At 62.8% G+C, this 18,772-nt stretch overlaps 1 protein-coding gene across 1 annotated transcript in view; it reads left to right on the plus strand.

Annotated features, from left to right (window-relative positions):
* The window catches only part of KCNQ1 (potassium voltage-gated channel subfamily Q member 1), a 376,324-nt gene that overhangs the window by 81,660 nt on the left and 275,892 nt on the right, over positions 1–18,772 (plus strand). Inside the window, 4 exon segments of the mRNA XM_055580545.1 lie at positions 11,013–11,139; positions 11,596–11,674; positions 12,124–12,220; positions 12,813–12,953. Coding sequence (XP_055436520.1) covers positions 11,013–11,139; positions 11,596–11,674; positions 12,124–12,220; positions 12,813–12,953 — 444 coding nt within the window.

Here is an 18,772-nt window from a genome sequence, read left to right on the forward strand (position 1 = left end):
TACATGAAGGAAGGAAGGATGGGTCGTTTCCTCCTTTTTATCTGCTTGGGAGGAAGACATTCCCAGATACCAAAGTACAGGCACTCGAAGAATTTCACTTCTTGAAATGTGGGAGCAAAACACAGGCAGCTTGGCTTCATTTGGTTTGCAGCGTCATCAAGATTCTGAAGCCTGGTGGGTCCTCCCTGTCTCATCATCACGGCAGGCGGTTGCCAGAGAGGCCATGGGGAGCTAGAGCAGAATCCTCAGGCCAGGCATGCCCCTTGATGAAGTCGGCACTTGTCCTCCGTCCTGCCCAGAGACCCCGCCGGCCACCCCTGCTCCTGCCCCGGCCCCGCCGTCTGTGTCCAACCGCAGGATGCTAGTTGACTGCGAGGGGAAGTTAGCCTTCTTGCAAATGGTGCTGGGTTTCAGGGGGTCTGCGAGAGCAGCGCTGGAGGCTCCATCCACCCGCAGAGCCGCTGCGCTCCAGCAGCGCTGGGGAGAAAGCCGAAGGGGAGGCTCTGTGGTGGGAGCTGCTTCTGGGCCAGAGCAGGTGTGGCTGTGGGTTCAAGAACCAAAGGATCACAGTGGTGGGATGCAGGGGCTCAGTGACACTCCCAACTCCGTGAATAAAAAGGGGATGAGTAACGTGCTGATCAACTTAGCAACTACAAAGGGGATGAAAGAGACAGCAAAGTGAGATAGCAAATGGAGAGTAAGGCGGGAAGAAGCCAGAGACGTCCAGTTTTATACTAAATGTGAATCGCTTGAATCCCTCTGTTTAAAGGCAGAGACTGTCAGAAGGGTTTTTATTTCTATTTATTTTCTAAAAGATTTATTTATTTTTAGCTGCAGTGGATCTTGGTTGCTGGACTCGGGCTTTCTCTGGCTGCGGCGAGTGGGGCACCGCTCTCTAGCTGCGCTGCTCCGGCTCCTAGATGCAGAGCCTTCTCCGCTGCAGGGCGCAGGCTCCAGGCTCCGGGCTGCAGCAGTTGAGCCTCACGAGCAGGCTCTCACGCTCACGCTCTGTAGCTGTGGTGCACGGGCTTCGTTGTTCCTGGCATGTGGGATCATCCTGGACCAGGGATCAGACCGGTGTTCCCTGCATTGCAAGGCACATTCTTAACCACTGGGCCACCAGGGAAGCCCCTAGAGGGTTTTTATTTTTAACAAACACATTGTTCAAAGGAATTCAGTCAAACAAACTGGTTATGACAGTTGAAAAATGAAGGGAAGGCCAAGAGATGCCCAGCAAGTAGACACAAAAGGAAAAAACAGACGCAGGGTGGAGACCAGTGGGGTCAGCGCCGCTCCTGGCCCGGAAGAGGCACCGTTTCCAGAAGACACGGCCGTAAACTCTCATGCCTCCGAGAGCAGAACAACATATGGATGGCAGAAGCTGCTGGAAACCAGGGGGACCGCGACACTCACGGGACACTTCAGGACATCTCGCTCAGGACGGGCGACTCCGGCCCGTGAGATATAAGTGACAGCGTTGACGGTTAGAGGTTGCCGTTGTGGGTCATTCTGGATTCCGACAGGAAGCCCAGATCACTGTCCTTGACGCCTGCAGCCATGAAACCAGCACCCCCACACCTGGCGCCTTCAAACGACCAACCTGCTGGTCTCACAGGCGCAGTGTGGGCAGGGTCCCTGGGGACGGCCCACCTCCGTTCTGCCTGGAGCCACTTCCGGATGGTGGGCCGCACGGGGGAGACCTTCTTCCCCCGGGCCTCCCCGGGCTGCTTGGCTTTCTGAGAACTTAGTTCCAAGTGCCGGGAGGTGGCCTGGCCTGGGGGCCGTCACTTCACCCTCTGCTTTCTGTCTGGCAACCACAGAGCCCAGAGGCAGTGGGAGGAGAGGCAGAGCCTCAGGACCATGTTTCAAACCCGTGTTTTAGCCATGAAGCCTCACAGTGGGGGCGTTTTCTTGGTTTGTGCCCGTGGAGCACTTGTAAACACCAATCGTTTCATGTGACCACGCAAACACCTAACACACTTTGAAAAATTGAGATGAGGCTACGTATATTAGAACCCAATACCATTAGAAGTAAATGGCTATAAGGTTACCAAAAAGGCTGAACCATTCGGGGATGAAGCGCGCTCCTGAATGGCCATCGGGGAGCTGAGTGTGGAGCGCGGGCCGAGTTCGGGGCTGAGCACAGCCCCTCCTGGCGCAGGAAGGCACCTCCTGGCCCACCGCCGACCCTCCTGCGGCCCCGACACCGGGGACGTTGGTCGTTTCCACACTGCTCCCCCGTCACCTGTCAGTGCTGTGCTTTTAAGTGCCTCTCCCCGGGACGGTTGAAACTCGCTTATTAATACAAATACTAGGACAGCAGAATATGTCGATTATATTTTGTGTAAATACACACGCACATTTTTTTTCTTTTTTCTTACTGAGTGCCTCCTGGGTGCCCACCATCCACGAGGCACCCTGGGGTGCGGGACCAGTAGGCTTTGCTTCACCAGAATCTGCCCAGCCCAGTGCTGGCACAGAGCAGATGGCTGCTAGAAGCCCTCTTGCTGGCCACACCTGCCCACCCCAACCCCACCGAGCATTGGAGCACCTGCTGACCTGGGGACACCAGGGCGGGGAGGGAGCGGGCAGTGCCGGACCCCTGTGTCGCTGGTGCATATCTGGGGCGGCGAGCTGGGTCCCGGGGCTGGAGGTGGCTCTAGTCGGCCATGGGTTGGCACCGGCAGTCCATGTGAGGGTAAATCATGGCAGGGCCGCTCTCCTTCCCACCACGGGTGGACGACCTCTCCTCCCAGGCTGAGCTCAGAAGCCTGCGGTGCTGGGGGTTGGTCCTCTCGATAACAGGTCTGAAAGTGTGCAGGGCGTGATGTGCCCCGAGGTGCAGGGCTCGGACTGTGTGCAGCGCCCAGAGTGACAGGCGCCGGAGTCTGCAGTTATTGTAGAACTTCAGACAGGAGGAGGGGGCTGGAGGGGCCTGGACTGGCCCCACGCACCCGGCTCTCCATGGAGTGGGCTGCAGGAAGGGGTTGCTCCAGGGGCCTCCCTGAGCTTGGCTCGCCCCCTGGAAGAGGGCTTCCCGGGAAGCTCGTGGTGGAGGAGGCGCCGCTCTGGGAGGTGGGCCGTCCTGGGCCCAGCGGCCGCTCAGCCTGCGCACTCACAGCGAGTGTTAGAGCGCAGCTCCCAGGAGGCTGGGGCGGACAGTACAGGGGAGCTCAGCGGACCCGGCCTCTTCAGGCAGAGGATGCGGGCCCTTCAAGGTGTGGGGAGACCCCGGCCCTCCCCATCTCCCGGGCACGCCGGGCAGCCCCATGAGTGGGATGTGGGGCTGAGGAAGGAGCTGGAGTCCCCCCCGCCAAGCGGCGGTGTTTCTCTGTGGTCTTCCCAGCACCAGGTGGGCGCCCTGTGGACTCAACACCGGGCCGGGCTTAGAGACACAGCCAAGGAAGCAGGCAGGGGAGGGTCCACTGGCCGGGCCGAGTGCTGCTGCCCGGGGCAGGAGGTTGGGCAGCGAAGGCCTCAGTGGCTGTCGTTGGCCTGGGTGCCAGTTGGGAGGGGCTGTCCGAGCAGAGCCCTTCTCCACGTGCCCCCACCCGTGCTGGGGACCCTCTCCCCCAACCCAAGACCAACCTATCTTCTAGATCTTTCCTTCAGCTTTTCTCATGTTGCCTCCACACTGCCCTTGGAGGTGGGTCCCGCCAGCACCCCCATTCCACAGACGGGGTTACCACTGGGTGTTTGGTGACCTTGGATCTTACCATTCTCTGGGGAAACGGGAGCAGCCTGCCCTTCTGTCCCAGCCTGTGTGCCCCTTGAGTCACAGAGGCGTCACCGAGGCACGGCCACCCCCCTTCTCCCAGCACCTGACCCAGGCCTGGCCCACAGGCCCCGTGGAGCAGAAGGTAGACCTGTGAGGACCACCGCAGGTGGCTGAGACCTCAGGCAGGACATGGAGGGGCCTGGGTCAGGCTGCACATTCAGGGGCGTTGTGGGACTGGGGGATACAGCTGGGCAGGGGGGGCTCCATGCAGGTCAACCAGGGTCGGACTGGGGAAGGGTGGCAGTCAGTCCCCCACAGGTCCTGCGTGGGCTGCATCCCAACGCCGCGTGGGCCCCTCCACCCCCTGCCCCTCTGTGAGGCCAGCATGTGAGCCTGCCCCCCTGGACAGCGCAGCACTGGGGGAGGGTGGGGGAGGGCGGGGGGATAGGGGGGTGCTGGTATTCCTCGGTGGGGGGGGCCCAGCTGTGCCCAGCACATGTCACCAGGAAGCCCAAGGCCCTCGCCACGGGCGCGCGGCTGGGAGCAGCTGGCCACAGGCAGGCCCCTGAACAAAGAGCCTTTGAGCAGCGTACACGCCTGCCCTGCGCACTCGGGCCAGCTGACCCTCCCGGGAATGCCGAGGCCGGCTCCCTCTGTGGCTTATCGGGTCCCACGTGGAGGTGGAACAGCTGGCCCTGGAGCCCGCTGGCCGGGCTCGGTGCGGGGGACACCAGCCCCCGCCACGGGAACACCTCCTGGCCAGGACTGGGCAGCCGTGCGCCCTCCACAGACCTTGCCCGGGTTGCCCGCACCCCCGGCTCCGGTGGTGGCATGGTCTGGCCCCCACGTCCGCCTCTCCTCTAGGCCCCCTGTCTGCCTGGTGAAATCCTGTTTACCCCAGAACACACAGGCATCCTTCTCACCCAGGAAGCCTTTGAGGGACCAGGAGCTCCTGCAAGGGCCCCCCAGCCCCTGAGTTGGCCGCACGTGGTGTCCGTGGGGCTCCTGGGGAGGACGTGCTGCCTTCTGTCTGCAACCCCAACCTCTGCTTTCCATCAGCGCCCACCCCCCCAGCCCACAAAGCTCAGCGCTTAATTCCCGGCAGTTAAGCTTCTCACTGTCTTTAAAATTGGTTTTTCATTATGAAGATAACAGAGCAGTAACATCTGAGCACCAGGGAGATAAGGATAAGGGTCCATGAGGCTTCCTTGGTTGGTTGGCAGAAGCACAAAACAAACCCTTTCATCCGAGAAGCCAGGCTCCACGTGCAGGCTCAGATGTGCGGGGCTGAACCCCCAGGCCGCTTGCTATCTGTCGCACGGGGGCTGGGCTCACGGGCTGTTCCCAGAGCCTCTGAGCCAGGCGGTGCGGGCAGTGCTGGGCCTCAAAGCCCCCTGGACTGCGGACCACCTTCCCGATGGTTGAGAGGGTTCACAAGCTGATGGGGACGAAGCGACGGGTAAGACGGCCGCGTGGACCTTCACCCCTTGCGGGCAGCAGTGCAGCCACGGCGATTACGAAACGCCCGAGGAATCCGTCTCCCCCCTCTGTGGAACGGAGCTGGAAAAGCCAGATAAGCACCTGCGTCGCGGAACCTTTATCTCAACTCTCAGGCTTTGCAGATCTGCTGTCAACCCCCGTCACCCCTGAACCCCGTCGGTGGGTGCGGGCCGTGCCCCTTACTGGTATCGTGGTCGAGTCCAGGGGTCCGGCATCTGGCTGCCCCCTGGCAGGGCCTGCTCAGGCAGAGTGCGTGGGTCCCCAGACCAGCGCCCCCTGCCCAGGTGGCACTCAGGCTCAGGGGCTCAGACCCACCAGTGTGTCCAGCAGTGGTCTGACCTCTGCGCATTGCTTCCCCACCTTGTCCTCCCCCGGGGTCTTGGCTGTGATGCGTGGCTTTTGCACACAATGCCTGAGCTCCATGTGCTCATTTAATGCTGAACTAACACATGTGCCGTGAAGATTCAGAACCAGGGGCTCCAGGGCAGCTGTTTCTGCCCTGCTGGACTGGCCCCAAAGGTCCAGGCGAAGGCCTGAGCACAGAGCCGCAGGGACATGGGGGCGTTTGTGTCATGGAAAAACACATGAATCACGCAGGTCACTGTTTCCAAGTGCGTTTAACTTGTCAACAGTATTGTGCCCTGACCACCTCCGTCTTGTTTCGACCTTTGTCCTCACCCATCAGCAGCGGTTCCCATTTGTCCCCCCCCACCCCCACAGCCCCTGACAACCGCGGATAGGCTTTATTTTTATTAGCATTGTAGCAACATGCATAGAATGTACAGTTACTATCCTAACCATGTTTAAATGCACAGTTGAAACATCACACCGTCCGCCTCCAGAAGGTCCCTATCTTTCCAAACAGAGACTCTGCCCCATTAGCCACTCGGTCCCCCGCCCCCCAGACCCTGGCCCCACCGTCGACTTCCTGTCTCTCTGGATGTGACCCCTGCAGGGGCCTCCTGTGAGTAGGATCACGCAGGATTCGTCCTTCTGTGTCTGGTGTATGTCACTGAGCACAGTGTCCCCAAGGTTCGTCCACATCCCAGTCTTGTCAGCGTTTCCTTCCTTTTAAGGCTGAGTGCGATTCCGCTGGGGGCGGGGCAGGGGGCACGTGGGTTGCGTCCGCTTCTGGCTGCTGTGAGCCGTGCCACAGTGCACACGGGTGTGCAAACGTCTTTGAGCTCCGACTTCCCGTTTTCTTCTCCTTTCTTCATTGTTTGGAGGATCCGTCCAGGAGTGGGATCGGCGAACGTGTTCTATTTTTGATTTTCAAGGACCCTCCATCCTGCCTTGCAAGGTGGCCGCGCCGTCGTGCGTTCCCACCAGCCGTGCACCAGGCTCTGGCTGCTCCACGCCCGCCCCAACACTCGCTCGGTTTCTCTGATAGCTGCCGACCTGATGGGTGTGGGTGCCTCACTGTGGGTTCGCAGCTTCCTGATGAGCAGATAGAGCATCTCTGGATGCGCTGGGTGACCATTCGTACGTCTTCTCTAGAGAAATGCCTTCTTTAGCAGAGTTAGTTGCTCAGTTGTGTCCGACTCTTTGCAACCCCATGGACTGTGGCCCGCCAGGCTTCTCTGTCCATGGGATTCTCCAGGCAAGAATACTGGAGTGGGTTGCCATTCCCTTCTCCAGAGGATCTTCCTGACTCTCCTCCATTGCAGTCGGATTCTTTACCGTCTGAGCTGATTTCTTCTTTACCGATTTTTAATTGAGTGGTTGCTTAGGAACTTGATTTTAGAAATAAATTTAAATTTTGCAAATAGTCACTGCCAATGGCCACTCCACACCCATCGCCCGCGATACACATGGGGGGCCTGGGACCTGCTGCACAGCAGGAGGGCATGGGCTCCCCCTGGGGGGCTGCCTGGATGCTCAGAGCCCCCAAGTCTACCTCCCCGGCCTGCTTCGTGCAGGCATGGAATCTCAGGTCTGTGCCCTGGTCTCAGCGCCCAGCTGTTCAGAGGCCTCTGGTCTGTGAGGCTGCCCGCAGCTGGGAGGCGACCTTGCTGTGTCTGAGGGATGGTGGCTGGGGGGGAGGGGGGTGGGAGAGGGCCCTCACCCCTCCGGTGGTGGCGGTCTTGGCAGAGGTCCCTGGCGGGAGGACGCCCCCTCCCCCATCTGCAGAACGGAGCTCAGGGCTGCATCCTTGACCTCTGCTCACATCCGGGCACACGGGCCCCACGTGGGGCCGCGGATGGGGCCTCCCGCCGCCTCTGCTATCAGTGGAGGGGTCAGGTGTGCTGGGGGGCTGTGGGGGCAGGGCGGGCGCCTGAGCTAGGCTGGGAAGGGGGGCGGGAGGCGGGGAGGAGCCAAGGGGCCAGGAGCCAAATACAGAGCACTGGGGACCAGGGGGTGGGGTGTGTGCCTCAAGCCAATGGGAGGCTCTGGGAGGCCCAGGGGAGCCTGACCCTCCGTGGGCGTCGGGGGCCAGGCCAGGGGCTTGAGCAGGGGGTGGGGGAGGGGTCGGCCGTTGCCGGGCCCTGGGGGAGCCGGAGGCCTCTGCGGCTGCTGTAGGCCCGTGCGGGTCCTGGTCTGCAGAGACGGCTGAGCCGCGGGCCTGCCCCTGCCCAGGGTGGAGAAAGCCCAGGGCGAGGAGGGCGGCTGGGCAGGGGAGAGGTCACCCTCTGGGTCTGATTGCTGACAGTAGAGGCTGGACTCACTGGCTCTCCCCGGAGCCGAGATGAGTTGTCCTGCCCTACCCTGGGCCTCTTGGCATTGGGTTGGGGGGTCTCCTGACTCAGAGGTGGTGCCACAGGATGACATGGGGTCAGCCCTCCTACAAGCCCTGGCCCACCCACCCCAAGACTCCACAAATGGACAGTCAAGCCCAGTCAAAGCTCCAGAGCAGCCCCTGGCCCAGGGTGGCTGGGACCAGAGTTCCTGCCCTGCCACAGCTTTGGGCCTGCCTGTCTGCCCTCCTGGCACCTGGGTCAGTGAACAGGGGGCTCCAAGAGATGGTGATGGCCCAGGCCACAGGGAGGCCCCGGGTCCCAGTGAGCAGCGCCCAGTCCTGAGGCCCTGGACCTCGGGGAGGCTCTGGGTCCCAGTGTGCAGGGCCCAGTCCTGGGGTCCCAGCTTTGCCCCAGGTGCCACCCTGCCCAGCGCGCGGGGCTGGTGGCATGGAGAGCCTCTCACCCCAGGGCACGCATGTGCCCACTGCCCCAGGGTCTCCCCTGCCCAGCATGCATGGCACCACTTTGGTGAGCACTGTGGCTGGGTCTCGGACTCGTGGTGACAGGGTGAGGGCCCCCAGCAAGCAGCCCAGCCTCCAGCTGCATTCCAGACTCAAACAGGATTTGGGGATTAGCCTTGTTTTAAATTATCCCTACACCTCACTCCTCCTGCAGCCTGAGCCCGCCAGCCCCAGGAGGGCCTGGGTAGCTCTGAGTGCGAGGCTAGGGTAATCGAGTGGAGGGAGGGGTGGGGAGCGCCCCAGGAGCATCCCAGGAGGCACTTCTTCATCTGAATGTCTGTTGTAAGCTCTTCTCTTATGGTCCTAAGACTTCTACCGCATTGAATATACTTGGGACATGGCTGAAGAATGTATTTAAGTGATTAAAAACAGGCATCAAAATAAGAGAAAAATCTCATTCGTGGTTGATCAACCCAATGGTGTGTGGATTTGCAGAGCTGGGGTACAGGCTCTGGGGACTGCTCTTTGGGGGGAATCTGTCCGTCCCCTTAGGGCCATCAGTGGGCCCATGGCCCCCTCCTCTGTGGAGACGCTGGCATTTACTGGCGTCTCAGCTCTGGGGACCTGGAGGTGGTGGCTCTGTGGCCCTTGTCATGAGGGCCAAACTGGAGCCGGACCGTCCACACCTGCCTCTGTGCACCGCTGGGGCCTCCTTGGCCACGTCCACTCACCACACTCTCTTAGGACCGGCTGGGCCGGAGTCTTGGGAAACACGTATGAGACAAAGCCCTTGTCCCAGGGAGCCCCAAGCTGCTCATTCCTTCATTCGGCAGATCCAGGTCCAGGGCCACCAGGGCCATTAAATGTGGCCCCCGCCCTGGTGGACTCAGCCACCCTCCAGGCCCCAAGGCCACGGGGCCTGTGCGCGTCCACACTCCCTCGAGCTCCACTTTCCCAGGTGCCCCCAGGAGTTCACACCCCACCCTGACCAACCCGGCCTTGCCCACCAGAAACCTTTTCACAAAAGGAAGGCGGTACACTTTCCCACCTTTTCTCCCAGCACGCCCTGCGCGTGCCCTAGACACACGCTGGGTGCTGTATGCCACTCTGACTGCAGAGCCCTGGCAAACGCCCTCCACCGTGGCTCCCTGGGGAGGACAGGCAAGGCCGGGCGTGGGACCTGGGCCTGTGCCCTTACCCGTGGGAGCCGAGTGCTCTGACAGGGCTGGGCCCCCGGGGGAGGACGGAGCAGGACAGCAGCTGCAGACAGTGCCCTCAGGCCCGTCCGAGGGGGCCTTCTCAGAACTTCCTTCCTTTCCGAGGCCGAGGAACAGTCCATTGTTGGTGCCCCACATCTTACTCTGACTGTTCAGAGCCCCTTAGCATTTCTTTTGCATTTAAGAGGGCTATTTCTGGGCGCAGGGGGGCGGGGGAAACGTCTTCAGGGTTTTGAGAGGGATGGCATTGAATCTACGGATCCCTTTGAGTCGTTGAGTCGTAGTGACCTCTTAACTGTATTAAGTCGTCCAGTCCGTGAACGTGTATTCCCATGCATTTGTCGTCTTTCATTTCTGGAAACAATCGTTTTCATTGTACAAGTCTCCCACCCCCTTAGTTGGTCCACGAGTCCTTTTTTTCTTGCTGCTAGTGTAAATGGAATGGTCTTACAGTGCTCTTTCCATACTGTTCATGGTTTGTGTATAGAGACGCAAAGATTTTTGTGATCAACTTCCCTGGTGGCTCAGATGGTGAAGAACCCGCCTGCAGTAAGGGAGACCCAAGTTCCATCCCTGGGTTGGGAAGATCCTCTGAAGAAGGGAATGGCTACCCACTCCAGCATTCTTGCCTGGAGAATTCCATGGACAGAGGAGTCTGGCGGGCTACAGTCCACGGGGTCACAGAGACTGACACGGCTGAGCGACTGACAGTTTCACTTTTGTGTCCTACTCTGCTGAATTCATTTATTAGATCTGACAGGTTTTTCGCATGCAATCTTTAGGGCTTTCTATACCTAGGATCATATTGTCTGTGAACATGGATAATTTGACTTCTTCCTTCCCGACTTGCAAGTCTCTTATTTATTCCCTAGCAGCTCTGGCCGGGACTTCAGTACGGTGTTGAATAGATGCGGTGAGAGCGGTCACCCTTGCCTTGGTTCCGATCTTAGAGGAAACGCTTCTAGCCTTTCCGTGTGGATTCGCTGTTCACGGTGGGGTTTTCATTTGTGACTTTCATTGTCCAGTGGCAGGTCCCCTCCGTGCCTCGTTTGATTACAGTTTTTATCGTGAAAGGGTGCTGAACTGTGTCAAGTACTTTGTTTTTTTACATCTTTTGTGATCAGGAGATCATGTGATTTTTTTCTTCCCCCTCCATTCTGTTAACGTGATGTATTGTATTGGTTGGTCTTCATGTGTTGAACTGACCTTGCATTCTGGGTGTAAAGCCCACTCGGTCATAATGTCTCACCTTTTCTCTATGGTACCGAGTGCAGCGGTGGACCTGGGCTTGGGTAGACGGCCTGTCCAGGTGGACGATGCAGCAGATGGGGGCCCAGGCCGCCTGCTCCCCCCACGCGTTTTCTCAGCAGAGGCTCCTGGCGTGGCACCTGCCCCCGGGTGAGGCTGCAAGGTGAGCTCACGCGCCCTGCCCCCGCAGGAGATCGTCCTGGTCGTGTTCTTCGGGACGGAGTATGTGGTCCGCCTCTGGTCAGCTGGCTGCCGCAGCAAGTACGTGGGCATCTGGGGCCGGCTGCGCTTCGCCCGGAAGCCCATTTCCATCATTGGTGAGTCACATCTGCCCCCTAGAAGGTACACCCCAAGGTTTCCAGACACAGGCTGGGCACCGTCCCCCAGAATTTGGCAGGCAGACCCCCATCACACACACCACCAGGCGGAGCCCCGTGAGGGCTGAGAGTGCGCCAGCCTCCTCCAGCTGTGAGGGGCTGGAACCCAAGGCCAGCGGGGTGACTTCCCAGGCCCCCCCGATCAGCGGCCGGGTCTTCTGCCCCTAGATGCTGCTGACGGGGCAGGGCGGGGGTCTGGTCACGCTCAGCACAAGCCGAGTGTCCACTGCCCTCAGCAGCCGATGAGCCAGGGCTGGGCAGGGGGGCTCGGGTGGCCTTGACACGTGCCTGGGATGGGGGCTGGGCCTCCCCCTTGTGGGGCCCTGTCCCGCTGACTGCCAGCCTCTTTGCTGGTGTCCAGCTGCCTGGCTGGTGACGGTGGCTCTGTCCCCCCAGACCTCATCGTGGTGGTGGCCTCCATGGTGGTCCTCTGCGTGGGCTCCAAAGGGCAGGTGTTTGCCACCTCGGCCATCAGGTAGGTGGGGCTGCGGACCCGGCGGTGTCCGGCTGCGGGTGCTGGGGGGCGGGCTCTGGGCCCACGCTGAGTCAGGTGCAGGCACTGGCTTCTGGAAAGCTGGGACCCCAAGGTCTGGGGGCCTCAGTCTGCTGATCTGTAAACTGGGGTGATCCTGGGGCTGCCCCCCAGAAGGCCATCTGGCGGCCCAGGGAATTGAGGAACGTGCGGGTTTGGCTCCAGGCCTGTGTGCGGCCCCCGCCCTGACGCTGTGCCGCAGGGCCGCCTGGCGCCCACAGGGGCCCGTCCTCCGCAGGAAGTGGGAGGGCAGCGTTGATGGGCGGGGCGGGGGTGCGGGGCCGCCTGGTGCCCACAGGGGCCTGTCCTCCACAGGAAGCGGGAGGGCACTGTCGATGGGCGGGGCGGGAGTGCAAGGCCGCCTGGTGCCCACAGGGGCCTGTCCTCCGCAGGGGCATCCGCTTCCTGCAGATCCTGCGGATGTTGCACGTCGACCGCCAGGGGGGCACCTGGAGGCTGCTGGGCTCCGTGGTCTTCATCCACCGCCAGGTGTGTGGTCGGGGGGCACGCGGGGCCCTAGTGCAGCCTCGGCTTGAGCCAGCCGGGCCGTCCCACCCCCCCTCCCCCCACCGAGGGGCCGGAGTCCCCCGCTGGCTAGGCAGGTGGTGTGCCCACGTTCCCTCAAGCTGGGACAGGAGATGCTCAGGTAGGTGGAAAGATGGATGTGCAACGTGGGAGAAGCATCAGGATGCCTGGAAATCTGAACCTGTGCAGACCCTGAGCAGCCCCGTGAAGGCGGGGTGGGGGCCAGCCTGAACCCCTGCGTGAGGCCTGTCCCTGCAACTCCCCGAGGTCCTGCGGGAAAGAGAGCCAGGTGGGCGGGCCAGGGCACTGGCCTCACTCCTGGACGGGGAGACCCGACCTCGCCGTCGACAAGTTGGGGAACCTAGGTTATTTTCTAAGCCTGATGTCTGCCTGTCAGACACGCTGGCTTTTAACGTGGAACTTTCGGTTAATGGTTGGAGCTGGTCTCCGGCAGGACCCCACCCCCCCACGTGATGTCTGTCCGGGGCACATCTGCAGGGCCCCCGGGCGCCCGCGGGCGCTGGCTGACTGAGCGCCCTCCTCTGTCTGTTTCCAGGAGCTCATCACCACCCTGTACATTGGCTTCCTGGGCCTCATCTTCTCGTCCTACTTCGTGTACCTGGCCGAGAAGGATGCCGTCAACGAGTCGGGCCAGGTCGAGTTCGGCAGCTATGCGGACGCCCTGTGGTGGGGAGTGGTAAGTTGGCACCTCTGTGTCGTGAGATCACTGCACACCCCGGGCCCGGACAGGTGGTGAGGACACAGCGTGTCGCCCTGGGTCCTCGAGACCCGCCCCCCGAGGGCTTGAAGCCTGCACACAGGCGCGTCGTTGGGCGGGCGGCCGGGCCCCACGCTGGACGCCCCGAGCCTAGCTGCCACTGTCGTGGGGCGCTTGACGTTTCTACCTGTGATCCTGGCTTTGCGGAGGGAAGTCTGACGGGATGGAAGGCGAGTGTGCGAGGGCCACCTGCCTGGGATGTGGCCGCAGGCGGCTCCAGCTCCTCCCCCAGCCCTGGGCAGGGCCCTTCAGCGCCGTCCACCCCCACCCCTGCCCCGAGACCCCCGCCACCCCAGGGCCCACCTCTGTGAGGCTCAGCGCCAGGCCCCCAATGTCCCTGCGCTCAGGAGCTCATCGTCAGGTGGCTGACAGAGCCCACCACACCAGGCCGGGGGCCTCGGGAGAAAGCGCCAAGCTCCCCCATTCTGACAGGGCGCCCGGCCCGCGTGTCTGGCGCTGGCCGCGGCTGGGGCACTGTGCAGGGTCCCCGGGTTCTGCTCTGGGGGGGCAGAGATGGCACTTGGCCTGGCCGTGGGTGGCTGCAGGTGCCTCAGCCAGGGCCAGGGTGTCTGAGCCATGCACACCCCCCAGCCCACCCCGGGGCCTGGTTGTAATAGGAACCCAGCATCACTGGTGTTGGACCTCAGGGCGCGGAGGACGCCCCCCAACAACCCTCCACTTGGGCCTTGTGGGGAGACAGGTCCCAGGCTCTCCTTTAGTCACAGGGTGGTCAGCAGCTTACTGGCCTGGGAGCGGCACGCGTGGGGTCCCGGTGGCCTGGACAGACCCTGGCTGTGGAGGCAGGCGGGAGAGTGGCCCCATCTCTGGGGCATCAGCCGGGCCTGGCCCCCCTCCCTCCTCCACAGGGTGCACTGGACCCAGTGCCCGGGAGCGTCCAGGGGGCCCAGTGCCCGGGAGCGTCCAGAGCAGCCCGAGCCGCAGAGCGCGTGATGCCAGCCCTGGGTACGAGATGCCCGAGGTCAGGGGTGGCTGATGGAGCCCCTTTGAGTCGGGGGCTGGGTGGCTGATGTCCAGGCCTGCTCAGCCCGGGAGAGGAGGGGGTCTCAGGCTGCACCCACGAGGTGGGGCTGAGGCCTGGGGGCAGCGCCGGCTCCACGGAACTGCAGGTCCAGGCTGAGCTGGGCCTGGACATGTCCACTTCCGACCTGTTTCCTTCCAGAATGATGGCGGGGTGGGGGACTCTGCCTCTGCCCAGGGCCCCCACCCTCCATGGGGAGGCCTGTCCCTGCTGCTCTGGGTGGGGCAGGAAGCTGTTCGCGTCTCCATCCCCACCCCCGAGAAGCTAAGGCCGGGGCTCCTCATGTTGGCCAAGTCAGCATTTTTTTTCTGGAAGCTTCCAACATGCCAGGCTGCCCGGGGAAGGTGAGGACGTGCCGACCTGCTCTGATACCGCCTGCGGGCTGGGGCATGGCTGGCACCCCAGCAGGTTTGGAGGGAGGGCACTTCGTCCTCTGCTCCAGCAGCGGAGGGGTCACTTTCTGGTAACAGGCAGGGCCCGTGAAGGGACACACCATCCGGGGCCGTGAGGATCCCCAGGGCCAGACGGCGCGGTGGGAGGCGCGTGGGTGCGGGGTGGGGGGGCTCGGCTGGTGAGTGGTGCCCGGCCCCGGCCCCCCCCGCCCGCCTGCCTTCATGGCCTCTCCCTCGGAGCTGCCCCCGGCCTGGCCCCTTGCGGGCCCTGCTCCCGCGCGCACACCTGTGCAAACATCCGCCCGCCAGCCGGGAAAACGGCCCCTTTGTGCCCAGCTTGGCACCGGTGCCCTGGTCTCGCCGTCAGCTGCAGCCCCGGCCTGGCCGCCGCGGGCCCGGCCTGGCCATTGTTCCCGCGGGCTCAGTGCCCCCGCTGCCCGGCTCCGGGCAGACGACCCCCATTTGCAGCGGTGGCGCCCCTGCAGCTGTTCAGGCGGGCGGAGCAGGCCGGGCTCCAGTTTGGGCTGTGCCCCTGGCAAGTCCTGGACAAGCAATCAGGACATGCAAACGGGACAGCCCGCGAGGGGCTTCAGGGCCAGGCGGCCCTCCCCCTGCGTGGCATTGCCGCGGGCCACCAGGACAGTGAGCCCAGCCCGCACCCTGAGGCTCCCCACCTGGGGCGGATGGCCCAGGGCCTGCCTGCAGGCTGTGCTGCTATTGGGGACTGGCACAGCAAGGCCTGCTGGCCGGGCAGGCTACCCTCCATGGGCACACAGCATCACACCAGACCAGCTCCTCTGGCTGGACGCAGGAGACAGACCCTGTGGTTGGGTGTCTGGGCCGTGGGACGGGCCCTGAGCTGTGCTTCCTCTGCAGAGCCGGGGGTGGGGGCGGGCTGGGGGAAGCCTGCCAGGACCACGTGTGGACCCACTGGGCAGGCTGCAGGTGCCCCGGGGGTAGCCCCGGCACCCTCAGCACCAGGCTTGGCCGGATGAGTGGATGCGCCTGGGAAGCGGTCAGTTCCGTCTGGGGCCCACGGGGTGCCCACAGCAAGGTGGACCACCAGAACTGTGCTTGCTCATGCTTCTGGAGACTGGGAGTCGAGATCAAGGCTGGCTTCCTCCTGAAGCTCCAGGGGAGGGTCCTTCCCGCCTCTCCCAGCCTCTGAGGCCCAGGTGCTCCGGGGCCTGTGGCCGTACCCTCCATCTCCTATGGGGAAGCCGGTCAGTGGGTGCAGGGTCCACGCGAGAGCTCAGGACCGTCTCCCCTCAAGGTCATTAACCCAGTCATGTTGACAAAGACCCTCTTTCCAAACAGGCCTATGTTCCGAGGGCCCAGGGGCACACGGATGCTGGGGGACGCTCCACTGCCAGGGACAGCACTGTCCCAGGTGGACTCACAAGTCGGCCCTCCACTCACCGAGCCTTGGTTTCCAGGCCGGGGTCGCGTCCACTCCCCCCGCCCTGGGTGGGGCGCCCGACGTGGGGGCGAGTGCTCCTCATCGCCTCCCAGCGTGGCGCCCCACGCCTGGCTGCTGAGGTGTCGGGAGGATTTAAGACTTTCTTCTCTGCCCTTGGAACAAAATGCGTTTGTTTGTATTAAAGTTTGAGTGGAGGGAAAAGCAGCCTTTGCAAACACGGGCTTCTCTGTTTAGCGCCCGGGGGTCTCTCAGATCCGGAGGTTGCCAGGCCCTGTTTACCCCTGCACCTAAATTTAGAATTGGGAGTGAAAAGGGTGGAAGCCGCCCTGCGTTCCACCGCTGTTTAAAACTGAGTCTGACTCCAGTTCCTTGGCTCCAGAAGGTTCTACCTCCCAGGCCAGACTGTGTCCTGTCAGGGTGAGGCCAACGGGTCTGGGGGCCGCATGGGGGGCTGGGTGAGGACAGGGCCCCCAGATATTCACAGGCAGGGTCTGTGGGCCCCGCCCAGTGTGGGGGCCCTTGTCAGGCCCTCCTCTGGAGTTGGGGAAACTGAGGGCCCAGGGAGCAGTGGGCCGCCCCCAACCCCACAGCATCCAGGGCTCCTCCCCTGCCTGGACTCCGTGCAAAGGCGGGGGTGCCCTGCAGCTTTGATGGGAGGGTCCATAGGACCCCAGGCCACCGCCGGCTCTGAGTCCCTCCTGCACCTCTCATGGGTCATGTGTGTGGCTGAGACTGTGGGCACTGAGAGCTCAGCCAGAGAAGGGTCTTCACAGCCGGGTGTTGCGGGTTGAGTAGGGGTCCACAGGGCAGGTCCGTCTCTCCATCCTTACCGTCCAGGGATGGTTTCTTACGTGGACTCGGCAGGCCCAGTGAGGGTGGTTTCAGGCCTGGTTTCCTCTGGGGTGGGGTTCAGCCCTTGTCATCTGGAGAAAGAACTTTCCGGCTTCAGCTCGAGTGAAAGAAGCATGGTCAGCATCCGGAAGACAGGCAAACAGGAAGCAGTGGGGTGACCCGGCCAGGAACTAGGGTGGAGCCTCGCCGACCTGCCGAGTGACCCTGGGCCTTGCTGGGTGTAAGGTGGGTGCCCACTTCCGAGAGCCGGGGGAGGGCCGTCAGTGAGAGCTCGGAGAGCCTACAGTGTCCGGGGTGTGCTTTAGTTGCTCAGTCGTGCTCGACTCTTTGTGACCCCGTGACCTGTAGCCCACCAGGCTCCTCTGTCCTTGGATTTCTCCCAGCGAGAATACTGGAGGGGATTGCCATTTCCTTCTCAAGGGGATCTTCCTGACCCAGGGATCGAACCCGGGTCTCCTGCATCGCAGGCAGATTTTTACCGTTCGAGCCCCTGGTGCCCAGTGAGGGCTCAGCAAAGGCTGGTTGTGCATTTCAGGGGCCATCACTGCTCACGGTTCTCCTGGCAGCCCCACAAGCCGGATGCCAGGCAGTGACCGCCCCCAGCTGATTCACATTCGAGTGTCTGTGGCCGCCGAGGTCCATCACGCCCTTCAGCCCTGCTGGTCCCGAGGGTCCCGCTCCCCGCGGCCCACACGTCGTATGTGCGTGTGTGTGTTTATGCCCCTAAGTGTGAGGGCTCTTCCTGACCCCTCGAGGCTGGCAGCAGGCACGGGTGGCCCCAGGCACACCGGGCAGCCAGCCCTGGGGCCAGGGCAGAGCTGTGACCATCTCAGTTTCCCTATCTGTAAAATGGGGTGGCAGCAAGTCTGCCTCTGAGGGCCAGGTCCCCGAGAGGCCACGATCCCAGGAAGGAGGCCCTTCTTCCCACTGCTTCAGAGACGTCCCTGGGGTGACAAGGCCTCCTGACCCGGCTGGTTCTCCCCGCTGGCACGTCCCCGAGGTCCTGTGTGTGCGGGGCACTGGGGCCTGCAGGGGTCAGCCGCCCGGGCCGCACGAGCTCAGAGACTTGGTTGCAGATGGTCATGGTTGGTCGTGGTCAGTTGTCCTCGATCTATGATCCCTGGGAGGCAGGAAGGGCCGCTGAGGAGATGTCTGCGGCAGGCGCCCGGGGCAGAGTCCGGGGCCTCTGCTGAGGGGCTGTGGGCCTGGCCCCGCCGAGAGGTGGATGTGGCCTGGGCAGGGCCCAAGGGTCCACGGCATCCTGCCAGGGGCTGTGTGGGGCTCCCTTGTGCCCCCCAAAAGAGGGAGAGAGGCCCTGCCCCCGCCCCTGTGGTGCTGGCCCCACGGTGCCCCGACCCCTGCGCCTTCTCGGCCGTGGTGATCACAGGCTGGTTTCCAGAGGCAGAAGGGGTGCTCGAGTGATGAGGAGCCCTGGGCCTGTGTGGGTTTCGGTGCTTTTATTTATGATTTCCCTCGGAAAGGAAGCGGGCTTGTTTGGGGCTATATGTTTGCTTTTGTTTTTATCCCGAGTTTGCCAGCCTGGCTGGGTGGGCTCCTCACGTGCTGGCCGCTGCCCCCCAGGCCGGGTCAGGGCCTCTGGGGGCAGCCCCACAGTGGCCAGTGCTCAGCCCCGGGACCACTGCACCCCCCTTTTGCCGCTCTGAGATAGTCCTGCCGCCCCCCCCGGCCCCTCTCTCTCTGCACCTCTCCTCCCCCAGGGCCACCCCCTCCCCGGTTCCATCTTTCTAGCCTCCTCCCTGAGGCTGGGTGAGGCCTGGACCCCCCAGCACAGCAGCCTCTAGCCTTGGGTTTGTCCTCTGCACCCTCCCATCCTGGCATCACAGCAAGGAGCCGGGGACGTACACCCCTGGTTTGGTGCCAGCTCGCTCATTCAGCAGTGGTGAGACCCCGTCAGATGGTCTGGAGCTCGCGGCGTGGCTGCACGTTGGCCGGACCATGCTGCACCCCTGGTACGAGCACCGTGGGTCCACTTCTGTCCTCGCCCCCACTCCTGGCCACCCCTTCCCACCCTGGA

This window comes from Bubalus kerabau, chromosome 5 (assembly GCF_029407905.1).
Source record: "Bubalus kerabau isolate K-KA32 ecotype Philippines breed swamp buffalo chromosome 5, PCC_UOA_SB_1v2, whole genome shotgun sequence".
NCBI classification, from domain to species: Eukaryota; Metazoa; Chordata; class Mammalia; order Artiodactyla; family Bovidae; genus Bubalus; species Bubalus kerabau.